Genomic DNA, 18,976 nt, shown 5'->3' with positions numbered 1-18,976 from the left:
GAAAACTCCTGGGGTCTTACCATTTTTAAATATTTCTTATCCTTTAAACTAATAGTTTAAGAGAGGTTTAATACAAGATATAAATAATTCAATATATTTAATTAATTAACCTAGCAAACTGTTGTGAGTCACACATGACAGTTTTTGTGGAAAAACAATATATGAAGATAAAGAAATTATAACCTTTATATTCATTTAGTGTTGAAAAATCAAAAAGAAGAATAATACTTGCCAAACTTTTTATATCTGCTATGTACTTGAAAGTTCAGCTGTTTTCTTCATCTGACGTCTCCCAGCTTATCTGATTTTTTCTTTTTCTATGAAAAATTTGCGTTTGTTGTGCCCCCGCTTGCTGTCATGCTCATCACTGATAAGAACCTTATTAATACTCGAAGTCAGTCAGACTAAACAGCAGTTGGTTTCTAATTATGACGCTGAGCTTTTCATACATAATTATATATCTTTGTCTGTCATGTCTTGTCGTGGCAGGACAAGATGATGGAAAGACTGGCAGAGAACAGAAATATGACTTCCAGTCAACCCTACAAACGCATCGAAAGGGGGAAACGGCGAAAGAGTTTGTCCACAGAGACACGACAGCAGAAACGGAAGTGGAATATGTGGCAGCAGCATTGCAATATGACCCGTATGATGATCTCTCTGCGGGAGGTCTGGCTGTACTGGAGGAAAATGCGAGAACGTTTATTCAGTATGCTGGAGAGGCCAAAGATATGGCAAGTATTCTTTTACTTTCTCTATTATGTAAGATGAATCTGCCTTTTGTTATCAATGATATTGTTGTTACGGAAACAAACAAAGACAATCGGCAAATAAACAAGACATGATAATGGGTTGAAACGAAGCTCTGCAGTGAATATTCTAACGAATTTAGTTGAACGGTTCGCACAAGTTATTTATTCGTTAAATTTTTTGTCAGTATGATTTGCTAGGAATATGCTAACGGTTCTCCACTGCTTTCAAAATATAAATAAACGGAAGACAGTCGCTCACAATTTTACAGAAGGATATCAAACTTTTCTTATGAACGTTTGCTTTCTGGGTCCAAAGTATTTTTCTTCCCAAATGAAGGAGAGATTAGTCTTAAGAGGGGTTCACAACTTTCAATATTTCTATAAAATCAAAGTGTTCATAGTAACTTCCGTTGATTTTGTTATGCAAATATTAAGCTCTCAGCTTGGTTGATTAGTGTTATAATTTCCATCTTTTAACAATGATATATTTTTGCTGGTATCGATCCTGGAAGGTGAAAGATATTTCTAACTATGGCTGTTTTGGTAAAATATCTCCTAAAGATTTCATATAAAGGAAAACAGAATTAGGGAAACTTTTGGAGGCTAGCCTGAACTGAGATACCTAATCGTTAGTCTCCTAATTTATTTATTTTTTTTTTTTATATTTGACCCAGGGCGCCCAAATCATCGTGTTCCCAGAATATGGCTTAACCAGCCTGAACCTCGGTTTGACCTTGGGAACCTTTCTGGCTCAAACACAGGTCGTTCCGGACCCAGAGGACAAAGAAGTACCCTGTGAATACGGCGACGTCAAGAATTCGAGCAAAGTAAGGAGTTTTGATTTTTTGGAGAGAGTTTTACTGAAGTTCATCGCAAATGCAAATCGCTTATTTTTCCTCACGTGCTGTTGTAACCGGTAATTGGCAATAATGTTTCGCTGGTTCTCGAAGATTCTAAGACTGACTTTGCAAGATGATATATTCCTTTAATAGAAAAATAGAATTTAAGTATTCAGATTTATTTGTGTTTTTATGCGATTATCTTATGATTAGGACTTGACATAAACCTGTCGATGAGATGCAGCAGGCACTTACGAAACTTAATTTCTTCTATTAATTACTTGTACATATGCAGACGTGAATTTCTGTTTGCTGAAGTGTGTTTAATCAATAATTTTTTATGGATTTTTCAGCACTTTAAAATGTCTGGTTTCTTATTGAAGTTTCCATATGATTAATTTTTCATTTTTTTTTTTGTAGTTTTCCTTCATCATATTTGATTCATTGTTCGTCTAGTATATTGTTGGAAACTATACTTATGACAGTCCCATTATTCATGCTTTGAAATATTTATGGAAAAATTTAGGAAATTTTCCAAAATAATTCAAGAATTAAAGTGTGGAACATGCTGTCAATTACAGTAACTGTGTTTTCAGGTTTTGTAACAGGCAGTTACGTTTCAGATTAGTTTTTCCTTTCTCTTGTCCCCTATTCTCTTCATGCAATTTCTACTTCATTGATTATTCTCATGACCATTACTCCATTTTTATCATGCACAAGTCAACGTGAAGGACGTAGTCGAGCCTTCACCCAGCCGAAAACTCATAGAGGAGAAAAATAGATGTAAAGGCACATGAATAATTAAACTTTATGGGAAAGCTAGAGTCCTGATCTTGAAGAAGTGGAGATTAACCCTTTAACACGTACTACCAGAAATAGCGGTGGTAGCAAAATACGGTCGTAGTATGTTGTAGTACAACCAAATATAACACACATTTACTTTCGTGCATATTTTAAGATTTTGCAAAAATGGGGTCATAGACCCGCCCAACGAAGTGTCCTCAACGGGACCACTGCTGGTTCATGGGAAATTGTCTTTTGACAGCAGTACCCTGAACTGGATGTTTTGCCAGATTGAGACCAACTTTTTCAAGAAATTTTGATTACCTACTAAAGCATTTTAGTAACTTTTTGGGGGCTTACCTTCCATGTTCAATACTTTTAACTCTCATATTTATAACTTAGTATGTTATTTTTTTTTTACATTATTCTTAATTCCAAGCAGTATTATATTAATATTTCAACCTTTTACACATTATTTCATCATGTTTTAATAAAGAAGACATAATAAAAATAAGGAAAAGGAAAGTGAGCTAATTTTTATACCTTTACAAAATACATCTACATCAGTAAAAAAAAATTAGTCAAATAATTCAATAAAACACTAGAAAATAGTGTCCATATTTATATCACAACACTAAGATATGGCGCAAAACAGTTCCTGGCATCAGAAAGACAGTGCCACATTGCAAAGGTTGCAAATCCACTTAGACACGTGGATATTCTTCTTGGGGGAGCAGTTCTTACAAGTCTGTCTCAGGGGGATGAACACTGGTACATGGAGAGTGGAGGTATCAGTCCTAACAGCTTCTGGCACTTCTGGTGACCTCCGACCTCTGGTTGGGAGCACCACTTTCCCAACAGACTCCTGAGTAGCAGAAGTAGAAGGAATGGGTGTTGAAGGGGTGTCATCTGACCTCCTCATGGCATGAGAGACAACTCTGGACTTCCTGTGCATCCTGCAGTACCTGGAGATGGAGTGGTGAAAAATCTTCAGGGGCATGAGTTTCTCATTTAGCCTTGTGACATCCCTCTTGTAGACTAGCCAGGCAGTGGCAATGGATACATCAATGCAGTATCCGAAGCTCTTGAGTGGCCAGCGTCTTGACCTGAGGTGCATCTTGTAAAGATGGGTAAGCATGTCACTCTTGTCGATGCCAGCCATCTTACCGTTGTATTGCTTTATTGTATCAGGTCATGGGACATCAACCTCCTCTTTGGCATCTCTGTTATGCCTCTTGACAGATATCAAGGGTTTTACTCCTACATCAGTGGACAGCATGTTGACTACTTTGTTGTCCTTCCACTTCAATGCCAGAACACCATTACAGCTCCTGTAGTCCATGGTGCCTCTTTTGGTCTTCTTGCTGTTGAGCTGGGCAGTTGGTATGAGGCCAGAGTTTCCTGTCCTGGTCTCCCTGGCAGTGCCAACATAGCGGCATTGATAGGTGTCCCTCAGGTGCTCAACAAGACCAATGCTGGTGAAGAAGCTGTCTGTGTACAGACATGTTTTGTTCAGGTACTTGACTGTCCTGAGGAGGGTGGTGAACTCTTTCTCATTCAAGTTCATGAGGGCCTCTTCTTCAGGGTGATGAAGGTAGTCCATCCCTGATACATGAGTATATCACGAATAAAGCCATCTATACTGGCCCTGCAGAAGAACTTGTACCCCATTTATCTGGCTTGTTACAGATATACTGGCGCAAATTTCCAGCCATAGTTCCCTTATAGGCCACATAACCTCTTCTACACTTTCAGAGATGTGCAGCAAGTTCTTCGTGATGACAGTGATGACTGGCCTGACCTTGTAAAACCTGTATTGAGTGACATTCATTTGCTGGTTATCAGTGAAATGAATTCTTGCTTGCATAAACCAAAACCTCTTCGAGGACATAAAGTCTGCCACTTGTGGCACCCATTTGTCAGTGACTCAGTAGTCCTCAATGGAAGGCAGGTGGACCACACCCATGTAGATCAGGATGCTGAAGAACACAAGCATCTCCGATGTGTCAGTCTTGAAGGGCGTCCTGAGGTTGCTCTGCCTAGCATAAAGGTTAGTCTGATAGACTAGGTGCCCCAGAAGATCCATGTCGAAGAGATCACTGAAGTAGGTGAAAGGGGTAGGAATGGTTGACATTCCTGCATGCGCATAAGGTGGCAGTGAAGGGTTGTTGATGTCCTCCTTCACCCAATTCCTTTGAACGGTGGCACCCTGGCTGCCAGTGCCAGCCTCCTCATCTGCCCACTCCTTCTCTGCTACTGCTGCTGGTGGGGTGGCACAGCCATGCTTGACTACTGGAAAAAGAGAAAAAATCAACTGTCAATATCTATAAGAAACACAGAAATGCAAAACATCTCTCTCTTTCTCTCTCTCTCTCTCTCTCTCTCTCTCTCTCTCTCTCTCTATCTATATATATATATATATATATATATATATATATATATATATATATATATATATATATATATATATATATATATATATATTTAAAGTTCTTACCTGGCCTGCTTACTGTATTCCTTGTTCAGGGTCCAGTCTAGGGTCTAGCTCGTGAACTTGGGGCTTACTAATACATCTTGAGTTTCTGACTGCAATTGCTAGGTCAGGCAGGAACCTTAATGGAAAAAACAGCTGGGCTGAGGGCCGTACTTCAACAAGGAGCTTTACAGATAAACACTTAGGTTTACTTTAAATGGAATATATTTATAATTAAACATGCCAGTCCAAAGACTGGGGAATGATAGGCAGATCCAACAGGGGCTGCCACGTAGTTAGATATGCTGTCACTGTTAAAAAATTGAATAGTCTATGATTAATCCTCTTGGAAGGGATACTGAAGAATTGGTTGCAGTGGCCTTTTCACTGCAAGAAGCACAAGACAAGTCGATGTTTCCACAGCCAATGTACCGTCTGCAATTTGATAATGCTAGTGGTTACACAAAGATAATTATAACGATCTCGGGCGAATCGAGGGTTGCACAGAGGATGCCAAGATAACTCGATTCTGGTATGATATACTTGCATTAAAATTCACACTGAGCTAAGTGAGTCAGGTCTTTGTGATAACTCGCACTTCAGAAAAGAAAATGAGAGTGCAGTGGAAGATTTAAGATATGTGGCTGTTGAAAAAACCTCTAGTCATGATGTTACCTTATAACGGAGCAATGGAGGGGCCTCGTCAAATTTCACCAGTTCTGGAGGGATGAGTTTAATGGGAAAATGCACTGGTAATGCGACTGGGTGGTCGAAAGGTGATCACGTTGGGGGGTCAGCTCAATAAGGAGCAGCATAGGGTTGTGTGTCTGTCTGCTACCGCGGTGTTTCTAAGAGGGATGACCACCGTTTCTCACCTTATATGACCTCGGGGGCTTATTTTCCTGCCCCTCCCAGAGGTCACTGGGATCGCAAGATGGCGGTTCCGTCACCTCGTTTTCTATGTTGGGATCTTCCCCAAATCCTGGTGACTTCTGGCAACCCACATTCGCCAGTTTTTATGGGGAACTCAACCTTTCTGGCTGATTCTCGGCAGGCTTCGTCTCCATTCGCCTTTTATCTGAAAAGAGGTAACTCAAGTAGTCACCAGGTCTGCAGAAAGATGAACAGATGCACCAAAAAGGGGAGCATGGAGAGAAATTTACATAGGGGCTGAATTTCTCACGCCCTTCCTCAGTTAGGTATCAGTATGAAATTATGTTATTTTGGGGTGTAAGGCAGTTTGGAGGTTTGGGTTGGCTTTGGAAATGGTTTCCCACTTAACAATATATTTCCTATGAATAAAAGAGAAAAGGAACGTTAGTATGAGTGCCACAAATGAAAAAAAAAATATTTACCTTTTTGTTTCTTCCTTGGAGGTGACAAGAGGTTCTCCTCTTCAACAGCATCTTCAGCTAAAGCTGCTTCGATTTACTGTTTTTAGTCAGGGTCGTTGTCGTCGTCATCGACATCATTATCCTCAAATTCTTCAGCACTGTCCTCAACACTATGATTGGGGTCACTTAGGAAAAACCTCACTAACACCTGTGGCACCATAGAAGGTTCCAACCTGAAAAGAGAATGAAAGGAGCAATTGTTAGTTACTAGTTTGAGCAAGCAAATAATCTTAATAATTAAGTTATGAAATCATAATGATAATATAATTAAAAGTAATGACGATAATTTTAATAGAATATTGTTGTGCTTACTTGGTGATCATTACCATATATATTCATGCTTATGCTGTAGGTAGTCAAAATACGTACTAATATTGAATTTTAGCAAAAAATTTGCCCAAAAATCTTCTATTTCATGATTATTATTAATATATAGAATGTTTGAATGGCCTAAAATATCAATACAATAATCAAGAACACTTAGAATCATCCAGAACATTCAGTTTACGAATATGTACACTAACACAAATGGGCACAGCATCCGGTTCGGCATGTTTCATTATCAATCAAGCTTCCCGGTAAACCGGGCACAGCATCCAGTACCGGCTGAGTTTTGTGAAACGTGGTTTCCAAACCGGGCACAACGTCCAGTACAAGCTGAGTTTGGTGAAATGTGGTTTCCCGTGAAATGGGCGCTCAGTCCATACCAGATGATTACACTGCACTTTTTTTTTCACACAAGTTTTTCATAGCGGCACCGGTCATTTACACTATTCTGGATAACTTTACAATGATCACCAAATCTCTATCTATGAGCAAACAAGTTTTGAAAGTCTTACCTCCATTGTTTGAGCTTTGGTGGCGGCAAAAATAAGAGCACTAGGCATACAGCTATATGCTTCGGAGTCTGGAAGTGGAATGTTTCCTTCAAGGAGTGTGTGACGCTACGCCGTTCAAGTTACCAAGCTCAAACTTGCGCTCACAACAACTGAGATAATCACTAGTGGCCGAAATCCACGTGGTCCAAGTTAAAAGTATACCCTAGTTAACCAGACCACTGAGCTGATTAACAGCTCTCCTAGGGCTGGCCCGAAGGATTAGATTTATTTTACGTGGAAAGAACCAATTGGTTGCCTAGCAACAGGACCTACAGCTTATTGTGGAATACAAACCACATTATACCGAGAAATGAATTTCTATCACCAAAAATAAATTCCTCTAATTCTTCATTGGCCAGTCAGAGAATCGAACGCCGGGCTAGCTGAGAACGGTACCCACCAGTCCAATGAGGAACTAACTAAAGCGATCTGATTGGTCACGGCACCTCGCCAAACATAACAAAATAAAGATCCCGGTCAGGCTCTTTGCCCGAGAAAAGGTTAAATTAAAGAAATGCTGACTTGTCATATGAATTGACACAGTATCCGAATAACATAAAATGGAGGCGTAGGCGTCATGTATTATAATTTTATCTGAAAGACAAACAATACTTAGATAGTATTATCTAAACAATAGTTAAAAACATTAAAAGAAATTATAAGCTAAGGAATGAGAATTTAAAAATTAACGGATTCAAAATTTTTAGTCTTTTCGGAAGCATTCAGTGGGACAAAATATGATTTTTTTCTCCAGAAATAACTACGAAAATGATACAGATACAATGTATGTCAAGCACTAAACTTTACTTTGGGAAATCGAGGCTTTCACTCGTTTGCAGGAGCGAAAAATTCCCTCGGCTTGACGCAGTGGCACATAACAAATTTTTAACAATGAATCACTAAATAAAATTTCCTTTATATATAATCCTATTGGCCATGCTTAGCTTCACATGAATGAAAATTCACAATTAAATAACGAACAGATTTCAGAAATCATTTCGAAGTGTAGATATTTTCAGAAGCCGCCGATTGCTTTCGAGACTTAATCCTGTGTCCATGGTAAATGTTGGTTGGAATGTTGCAGTACTAAATGGACTGAATTTCGTTAGCCATGATAGCTAGTATTTCCCAGTTCTTAAAACGAGTCAAGGTCATTGTTTATATTCAGTCACACGTATGGATATGTACTCACATACGTATACAAATACAATTGTAGGCATACCGTATACTTCGTGTTCCAGTGGGCATCATCCTCACCTTATAAGGGACTGTTAAGGTCTATATATAAGTGTGTGTATATGTATATATATATATATATATATATATATATATATATATATATATATATATGTATATGTATATATATATATATATATATATATATATATATATATATATATATATGTGTGTGTGTGTGTGTGTGTGTGTGTGTGTGTACTGTATGTATGTGTGACTTTGGGGGAGATATGTTGGTGATATAGAAAGAATGGAGGACGATAAATAGTTAATAAGACTACATAATTTATAAGTGTTAGGAGTGAAGAGTAAGACAGAACGTGCTGGATAGTTGAAGTTAAACAGGTGATGGAAAGGAGGGCGGATAATATACAAAGCACAGGAATGGTAGCAAGATAACTATGAATAGTGTTGCGTCTTAGTGGGTCAATGCTCATTTTTTCCATTGTATCTATATTATCTTATCATTCCCATTAAAGATCATGAAAGAACTCAGTTGTGCAGCGATGGAAAGTGGCATATACCTTGTGGTGGACCTTGCCGAACAGTCAAACTGCTCTGAGATTGCCTTTGGTGATGAAGATCTCGCATTTAGCCAGAACGGCGATGCATCAGGTGTCCTCTCTGGCTGCATATTCCACAATACCCAGGTAGTTTTCGACGATGCCGGAGCTGTTGTGGCCAGGTAATGAAAAAGTGCAAATGACGCGATCTTTTAGTCAAATATGATTCGTTTTGAATTTTCATTTGTGATCTGAGTTTTTCCTTTCTTTTCATATGTCTTTATATTGTCTATTCATAAACCTAGAAACTAATCGTTTCAATCATGTTCAAGGGAAGTAACTTGAACTTTCTGTAAACAATACAGTGTGTAGCAGCACTGAGCGGTCAATGTAACTGACAATTAAGGAAAAGCCCCATTGAGTTTCTCAATCGACATCATTTACTTTCGTGCGATGAATGCTACAGAGGTCTTCTGACTTAATCCTTGGTCATTGTGGTTGATTGTGCCATCGAAAGAAAGGTTTCTTAGCTGATGATTCATTTAGATACTATTTCCTTTCAATTTACAAGTGGTGCTTTAAGAAGAATAGTGTAACTATTAATGAGAATGAATGAGTGAACCTAGGGGGTTTTGCAATTTTTATCAGTGTTGATATAAACTGCTGTGCATGTTGTATGTAAATGTATTACTGTAACGTTTGCAGCAATACTCTCATTAATTTTTCATGTATTACATTTCTTCTTTATACTTTGCTTACTTAATTACAAATGGTCCTATTTCCACTTTTAATGCTTGAAATAAAATCTGTATTAAAACCTGATTTAGTACGTTATAGCCTCTTTTTTTTTTTGCTTTTAAAAATCATATTTTATTGCATTTTAACGGTTACTCCAAATTTGATTATTGATTTGTTAATGACCGTATCTTTCAAGATCAGACTATGCTGGATTGTGTGTGTGTGTGTGTGTGTGTGTGTGTGAGAGAGAGAGAGAGAGAGAAAGAGAATTGTCTTGAAAATAACCAAGCGCATCAATGTAGGCTACAGTGTTCATGTACGTCTCAGGTACCGAAAGAAACACCTATTTGTGGAGCCCGTGTTCACCCCAGGAACAGATCCCGACTCAACTGCTATCTTCGAGACCTCGTTTGGTGTAACATTTACGTTGTTGGTGAGAACTGGGAAGAATTCATCTTGGTTTTTACTAAGTAAATACTGTGAAATACATTTTGAAATATTTAGTATTCGTGACAAATACACTCTCTTTTGCACAAATATTATATATATATATATATATATATATATATATATATATATATATATATATATATATATATATATATATATATATATATATACTTATGCATATATTTACAGTATATATATTTATACATATACATATATATAATTTAATTTAATGAATACATAGAATTATCCATACGAAATACTGAGGCTGTCTTCTAAAATATATTAAGCTCCATAGATGTAAGCGTGCGCATTAACTCATGCAAGTTCAGGGTTAGACATAATTATCCCTTCAGATTTGTTTTGATATACTCTACGAAACTCCAGCTATTAGCAATATCTACAGCCTAGAGTACGAGATGCCCTTCTGAGTACAGCTTGGTTTGATGAACTTCCATCTCTTACAGGTAATTATCATATATGTATATATATATATATATATATTATATATATATATATATATATATATATATATATATATATATATATATATATATATATATATATATATGTATATATATACAATATATATATATATATATATATATATATATATATATATATATATATATATATATATATATATATATATATATGCAGATATATATAGCGATAAGTCAACAAACAGATATCACGATAAGTTAACAAAATGACAAATGCATACGTAGACAACCACATGGAAGGTGAAAATTAAAGACCAGGTACCAAGCGCTCTCGTGTATTGCGTACACTTCTTCAGGGTACAAAATAAAATAAATGAAAAAAGGCATAAACAAGAAAACTTCACAAAACAAAGATCAAAGCCATTAACAAGCAAAACCCCATTACTGCAGTAATCACTATTTTGAAGAAAACAAATTGTCACTCTCAAACCATAAGTAAAAATGCTTAAGAACTGAAACTGCAGTTAGAACAGACTGTTGCTAAAGGCGACATTGTACTTCCCTACAGTTTTATGAACAAGGTAATTATTACCATCAAAAGTTTGGAATGGCTATGGGGTATCCCCTTTCCCCAGTGCTTAGCAACCTACTGTATATATGGAGTTTTTTGAAGTAAAAATATTGCCCGTTGTTTTGCCTAAGGGGTTCTTTGGTTTCGATAGGTTGATGACATATTCTGTGTTTGGACCACGTTCGAAAATTTGAACAGTTTTTTTGGACAAGTTAAATCATTTGGTACCTTCTATTAAATTCACCGTTGAAGAGGAAAATAATTGTTCATTACCGTTTTTAGATGTTTTGGTTCATAGAAGGGATAGAAGCTTTGTGTTTGATGTTTACAGGAAACCTACCAACGTCTGTTCCTTTAGCCATTATTATTCAGATCATTATGTTGATGTAAAACTCTCAGTTTTCTGTTGCATGTTTTTAAGGGCATTAAGGATATGCAATCCGGAATTCTTAGACTCAGAATTTTGTAAAATTTATGACGTAGGAATTATGTTAAAATACCCAAAGTTTTTAATCGACAAATCTTTGCAGAAAGCTAGAAACATTTCTTATTTCAGTAACAATAGGGAGCCTTTTCTGAGGGTGAATATTTTCACACTGCCATATAGCGTAAATCTGTTTTATTAAAAAATTACTGAAAACTTTAAAGATAAATGTTGTTGACAAGAACTCAGGGACACTTCAGAATATCATTGTTCGTAACTCCCCAAAACAAATTAGTGGTTGTATTTACACGATTCTTTTTGCTGAGTGCAGTAATAAATACCTAGGTCAAACTGGTAAAGAACTAGATTACCGTGTAAAACAGCATCGTTATGCAGTTCGAACAGGTCAGTTGACAAGTGTTTTATTTGTACATATGAATGATTTTAACCATTGTATAGACTGGGAAAATTCATCTGAGATCATTTTTTATAACCACATTGGTAAAAGAAATATAATTGAATCTGCCTTTATTAAGCATTTCAACAATCAACTTATGAATATTAGATCAGGTCTTTTTAAATTAGGTAGTTACCTTGTTCATAAAATTGTAGGGAAGTACAACGTCACCTTTTAGCAACAGCCTGTTCTAACTGCAGTTCTAGTTCTTAAGCATTTTTAAAGTATTCTGACTTATTGTTTGGTAGTGACAATTTTTTTTCTTCAAACTAGTGATTACATGCAGTATTAGTGTTTTGCTTGTTAATGACTTTGATCTTTGTTTTGTGAAGTTTTCTTGCTTATGCCTCTATTTATTTATTTTACTTTGTACCCCGAAGAAGTGCTCGCAATACACGAAAGCGCTCGGTACCTGGTCTTTAATTTTCACCTTTCATATGGTTGTCAACATATATATATATATATATATATGTCAACATATATATATATATATATATATATATATATATATATATATATATATATATATATATATATATATAATATATATATATATATAATATCAATAAGCAAACGTCCTTTAATATCAATTCGCTCTACCTGAACAATATATTTTCATATATTTCGAAGGGGAATTTTAGGTGATAATAAGTTCGTCGTCCGTTCGAACAGCGAAGGACAGAACTCAGGACTACAGTGGACGCTTTAAGCCAAGCTGGTCGTGTGGTTTAAGCGTCCAAGTTGAGTTCTTGTCCTTCGCGGTTCTTATTATCAACTAAAAATTCCCCCCTTCGGCTAACATATATGAAAATATATTATTTCGAAGTAGAACGTGAATTGAATATTAGGACGTTTTTCTTTTTTACTGATTGTATATGAATCACGGTGATGTGATAAAAAGTCATATATATATATATATATATATATATATATATATATATATATATATATATATATATATATATATATATATATATATATATATATATATATATATATATATATATATATATATATATATATATATATATATATATATATATATATATATATATATATATATATATATATATATATATATATATATATATATATATATATATATACAATATATATATATATATATATATATTGAATACGTAATGCTTCTGTACCAGGACATTATTAGCCCACAAACATATCTCTGTCGTTCTGTGTGACAAAATGCAATCAATACAATAGTTTGAAAAACAGTTATTGTTTACATTGCAACGACTTATGCACAAAATTATATTGTCAACTTTCTTCCTCTAAGGTCCCCAGGTCTGGAAGGGTTTCAGTCAAGGAAACAATGTAAATCTCGTTGTTGCCAACATATATGCTCCTCCAGATGGGCTTTTGGGGGCAGGGATCTTCAGAGGTGTGTACTCTGAACCTGACTATTATACCTACGATGCTTCTTCAGGCACCAAGCTCATAGTGGGAAAAGTGAAAACGAAGTCGGCGCTGCCATCTGCAAAAACGCATCAACCAAGTGACTCTGAAGTTATCAATTATAAAGCTTTTGACGATTTGCCTTTGTTGGACCCAACACAGGTGGAAGAGAGACAAACAAATGCAATGGAGTTAATGGTAAATGGTAAAAAGATACATAAGCAAAATATAAACCAGAACATGAAACTTAAATATTTGCATGAGGACCTCAGCCGTTACAATAACGTCATCCTAGAGAGAACCTCCCCAGGTGTCTATGCTATCCAGGTGCTTTGCCATGAGGACGACTTGTGCTGCAATCTGATTTACGAATACCCTGCTGAAGAACCTGAAGATATTGTTTACATGCTCATCGCCTACAGCGGGATAGTGGAACATGGCGAGGGCCTCTATCTCCAGTACGTGCAGGTCTGCGGGGCAGTACTTTGCCTCAATGAAACCATTGATAGTTGTGGCCATTTTGAGGATGCATATGTTCCTGACTCAGCATTCAGAGCATATTCACTCTCTGGAACATTCGGTGACCGTTATATTTATCCCTCCGTTTTTACTGACGCCTTGCAGCTTTTCAGTGCTGAAAAATGGAACTATACACTCAATGAATCTCCAGACCATTACCACGCAATCATACATCTTCACGAGGAAGTGAATGACCTCTCCACGTTGAATCTGTATGGCAGGTGGTTCTCCAGGGACCCAAACCACTGAAACGTCATGAACAACCTAATAAGATGAAAATTTCTTTTAGTTAAAATTACTTATTATGTATTGTCAGTGGTGTTAAAGTAAGGATATTAGCCTCTTTGGTTTAAAACTATTCTACATTTGATTATGGTGAGTTATGCATTAAAAATAATAAAAGAAATATCAGTATTATTATTTGCCATAATTTTAGACCAACATTCTCGTGCGCAATGCTTGGAATATATTTATATACAGGTATTTGAAAGATGTCCTATTACATTCTTTTTGCTATAAATAATTGTTAAAAAACATCGATTTAATATTCTACTTTCAAATTATTTAAGAACTCACAAATGTATACATCTCTATGCCACGTATTTTAATCAATGAATAAGAAGAGACGAATAATGATATTGTTATATCATATATACATGTGCATTCTAACATCGATACCAAATTTTATAATCATATTTTTCTTTCATATATATAGAAAATGGTTTTTAGAAGTTGCTTGCTCAGATTGTACCGGGCATAAAATATTTACTGAGGCAATGTGAAACGATGGTATACAGCTGTGAGACAAAGGCTGTGTATGCTTATTCAGTACAATTGGCTTTCATTTCGAGGCGAGGCCCATTTGGTAATTAATGTCCTTAAAAAAAGTCAGAAATTCATTTTTAGGTGAATAGATCGCCGGTACAGCTGCCTATTTTAACCTCTTATAAAATAATATATTATCTTTAGTGAATATTCATTCTCTTACGATTCAAGACTCGTTTTTTTATAAATTGTTTTCTGTATAAAGGTATAAAGGAAGAGGCTAAATAAGGAACAGAATATCAAGATGGAATGACGGTTAGATATAGTTTACATTTTTCCAAATTGGGTTTAAAGCTGATGGGTAACGAACATGAAAACAAAACTCAAGATAAAGGCCACGTAAGGCATTTCAACAAATCCTGTTAAGAACTGATTCTAAGAGGCCATTTTGGACAGAGTCGAGGGTTGTGGATAGAAAGTAGACAAAATTATTTTGAGCCTAACGGTTTGAATATAAGTACAAATCCAGGATGAAAAATACAAAGGCTAGACGAATGTTACAGAGAAAATGGATCTGTTGTTCTGGATTGAAGTGTTTATCTTTTATAAGATGGCCAGAAGGTAACATCTAACGAGAGTTACGTAGTAAATGCTTTCGCTCTTAGTTCGCAAGATCCGTTCACCCATTTTTGAGATACCCGTCTAACTCGCGCACGCGCACAAGTAAAAACATAACCACATTTTATTTACTCTTCACGCAGTGCGGAGTCACAGTGTTATTCAAATAACGCGACATCAAATTTCCGAGTAAAATAACATGGAGGCGTTTGACTCCGCGGAAACCGGAAGAATTTGACAACAGGCCTTCGACCAGAACGCTGTGACCTCCTGTGCAAATCGACGACGACAACATTTCGCTGACGTCATCGCCCCCAGTCCGACGTAGCTCCTAGGGAAGCCCCATCGGCCACGTCTGCCCCTGCGAATACGTCGACTTCGCATCAGTTTCCCTCTTTTCAATGTCTGAGTTTGCACCATCAACATCCCTTCTGTGCCTCCTCCTTTCCAAAGAAGCATAATAACAACGTGGAAAATCTAGGCAACCGCAGCCCCGCTGGATTTATGGCAACTCGCTTGCAGAGCAATTTTATTTTTAATGGAGTGTGCAATGGCCCGTAACCTTATCCGATACGGCCAAATATTTTTCGTACGCTTTGGATTCAGAGATCAGTCAGGCTGTCCATTTGTTTTTCCTTTCCATTTCCTCTTCTCTTTCCTTCGTCGTAAGCATTATTTCTATTTGGCTGTACAGAGGGAATGTTTTTCACATTACTTTTTGCCTTGATTTTGATTAGAGATCAAATCTTTAGTAAAACCCCGCTGCTTGCTTTCGCTGTTCGTACACCAGTTTTAGAAAATAAGTGAGGAAATGAAAAGCATACCCATTCTTTTCATCTAATACCATTTTCACTACTTCAGATTCTAATACTGTCTAATTTTCAGGTCAAGAAAGGATACCAAGAATGAATAGGAAAGTCTTATTTGATCATTTTAAAAGGAATTGGCCAGAAATTTAAGATGCTAGAAATTATAATACCATCTATTGAGACTTACATAAAGGAAAGACAAAGATATCAAAATCGTTTGAGATGATATCGAGTCTATATTGGTACAAAAGAATAGGACGAAACCGCAGCATGCATTTAACTCTGCATATCACATTTTATGTTTATGGTCCAAATACACTAAATATAGAAACCTGCACTTTCTCCATGTTCTTCACTTCTTTGATCTGACCTGCAGGAACTCCTCACGCGTCTGTTACGAAGAATGGAAAAACACTGAGAAGGGAGCAACATACTTTTTGAAGTGGTACAGCAAGCAGCAAAAGTCGTGTGACCCGATTTCAGTGATTTTTGTTCGAAAGTCACTAAGTGGCTACTCTTGCCTTCTTCACATTTCTAATGATGCTAAGTTGCAACGACGAAACATTTTGCAACTTCGCTCAAAAAAAGATACAGTTCACTAAGCATGGTTTTAAATTATCAATGCTATACTGTATACAGTAATGTATTTAACATAACGAACGTATCGGAGATGTAGTTATGGGCGTGTCCTAACCATACGTCAACTGATTAAATGGCTCAATTTGCCCCCCCTCTCCTAACCTGTAGGCCAAGTGTACTTCGAGCTTCTTGATTATATCATTCTTATTAAGCCTATAGGCCTATGAAGAAAATAATGACAGAGGAATTTCACAAATCCTCCACTGTATGGTCTTATAGACACCCTTTATAAGTTGCAAAGATTTGACTCAACTGTATATTGTTGCTATCTATGTATTTCACGAAGTTTGAGTCATTTTTTGCCAACATCCTTCAAATCAACTTATGGATGGGTGTGTTACTTTGAGACAGTGTGTTTCACCCCACCCCCTAATTTTTGGTAATAAATTTAATTTCCAAATTCAGCTGGTTTTCCAGCAAACTGATTAACGCTTTCGGACATACGAGCTTGGCTACTACTGAACTAGTCCTGGGTATCTACTTCTAGCAAATTCCTCACTCACCACAACTTTCCTCTTCAACTCCATCATTCTTCTCCCTACTCTTCCTTGACGTCATTACACCCCGTAGCGTGTGTTACTTTCTTCATGAATGTAATTGTTTTTATTTTGTTTGCATAATTTTGTGGTGAAAAGGTATTTCATGTTTATTCTAAATTCAGTGTTCTACATTTATAATAAAAATTAATGGGTTAAAATCACAGAAAATTTTATAACCATTTCAACATGTAAGCCAAAACTCTGAACAGCGACGATACGACCTTCTCGGAAGTTACTGGCTACACAAGTGATAAACCCATCGTTTAACCCGACGTTTCATTCATCAACTACAAAGATTTCGTAAACCCCTGAATTCTGTTTAACCACGTAGGTCGTTAGCTCACTTTATCCTACATTGCTGAGTTGAAAAATTGCAGTGCTAATATGTGCCTGAAAACATTTCACTACACAACAAATATTGCGAAGACAGAGAGAGAGAGAGAGAGAGGTGGGGAGGGGGGGTGCTGGATGAATGAAAAGACAGACTAAAGAATGAAGAAGGTGGGTGTTGGGAGGGATAAGTACCCCAAGAGTGCTTATCGGAATGAATTCGTAAATCTTGACTAGCTAGGTTTGGCTATGTCCTGAAATTCAAGAGTAAAGTACCTTTAAAATCTGTTTGGACATGGGATTTTTTTCATCAAAATGTAGGGGAGGGTGTGAGAAACTGTTTCAACGTACCATACCAATCAACCGAATTAGCAAAAACCAATGACTCAAATTTCCTGAAATACGTAGTATATTATAAAGCTAATAGCATAGGCCTAGACTAAAGAGCCATATTATTATTATTATTATTATTATTATTATTATTATTATTATTATTATTATTATTATTATTATTATTTATAGTACGTTGTTGTTGTCATTCTACAGAATCTGCACACAATAAGTGTGGCTGATAAGTCCGACCTGATTATAGTCTTCCATTCCTAAAGTAAAAGTAAAATAATAAAAAGGTAGACTTAATTGTATTTCTATTAGCGAAGATTACTCTCCACCTTGCTTATCTATTCATTTATTCATTATTTTTTTTCTTCAAACTGAAGAAACCCCTCGGGAGACTAGACATATGTAGTCTTGGCTATAGCCTAAGCTATGGCTTGTAATAATTTATTGCAAATATCGGAATCATGATCCTGCCTAGCATTTGCTTTATACACAAAACTACAAAAGCGAAAAGAAGTAATAACTTTGAATTCATATCCCAAATGCATCAATTTTTTATCATTAGACTATGCTCTGCTTAACTTTTCTTTTTCACTACATCGCGACGTCCTCTTTCACAGTTTCACTGTATCCAGACTAATGGTTCCACGACTCGCAGGAGTCACGGTGAGCCGAGGTATTCATGCTACAGTAAAGTATTTAGTTTGTGCTCTGAAATATTATAGCATGAAATATTTTTTTTTTCATGATCCAGTATATTTCAATGATAAGATTCTGCATGACAGGTGACCAAGTTTTCCTCATACATACACGTTTACAAAGTAAAATGTAAGATTTAATACTAAGTGGTAACTTGAGAACAACTGTCCAGTACATAAATAAAGTCGCACGAGTTCTGCTGCTTACTGTACAAAGTAAAATTCGGGGGTATATATTATCAAGAGGTGATAATGAAATTTAGCTTAGACTGAGAGAACCAGCACAATGAAGAGAAATCTGGCACTCGTTTTTGAAATTAAAAGCTTCCCATCGGAAAAAATTATGATCATGGTATATTTCTTGCATAC

General features: G+C 36.2%; 2 protein-coding genes across 2 annotated transcripts; both read left to right on the top strand.

The window, feature by feature from the left end:
- The first annotated feature begins 369 nt into the window (after nucleotides 1–369).
- LOC136851906 (biotinidase-like) lies at nucleotides 370–14,276 on the top strand. The gene is made up of 6 exons (XM_067126262.1): nucleotides 370–734; nucleotides 1,427–1,579; nucleotides 8,835–9,040; nucleotides 9,924–10,029; nucleotides 10,400–10,510; nucleotides 13,233–14,276. The coding sequence occupies exons 1-5, from the start codon at nucleotides 429–431 to the stop codon at nucleotides 10,472–10,474; spliced, it is 846 nt and encodes a 281-aa protein (XP_066982363.1). The 5' UTR covers nucleotides 370–428; the 3' UTR covers nucleotides 10,475–10,510; nucleotides 13,233–14,276.
- LOC136851798 (pantetheinase-like) lies at nucleotides 10,753–14,119 on the top strand. The gene is made up of 2 exons (XM_067126110.1): nucleotides 10,753–10,786; nucleotides 13,233–14,119. Exons 1-2 carry the CDS (start codon nucleotides 10,753–10,755, stop codon nucleotides 14,117–14,119), a joined length of 921 nt encoding a protein of 306 aa, XP_066982211.1.
- Nucleotides 14,277–18,976: the final 4,700 nt, after the last annotated feature.

This window comes from Macrobrachium rosenbergii, chromosome 24 (assembly GCF_040412425.1).
Source record: "Macrobrachium rosenbergii isolate ZJJX-2024 chromosome 24, ASM4041242v1, whole genome shotgun sequence".
Classification (NCBI taxonomy): domain Eukaryota; kingdom Metazoa; phylum Arthropoda; class Malacostraca; order Decapoda; family Palaemonidae; genus Macrobrachium; species Macrobrachium rosenbergii.
This window is presented reverse-complemented; position numbering and strand designations above follow the sequence as displayed.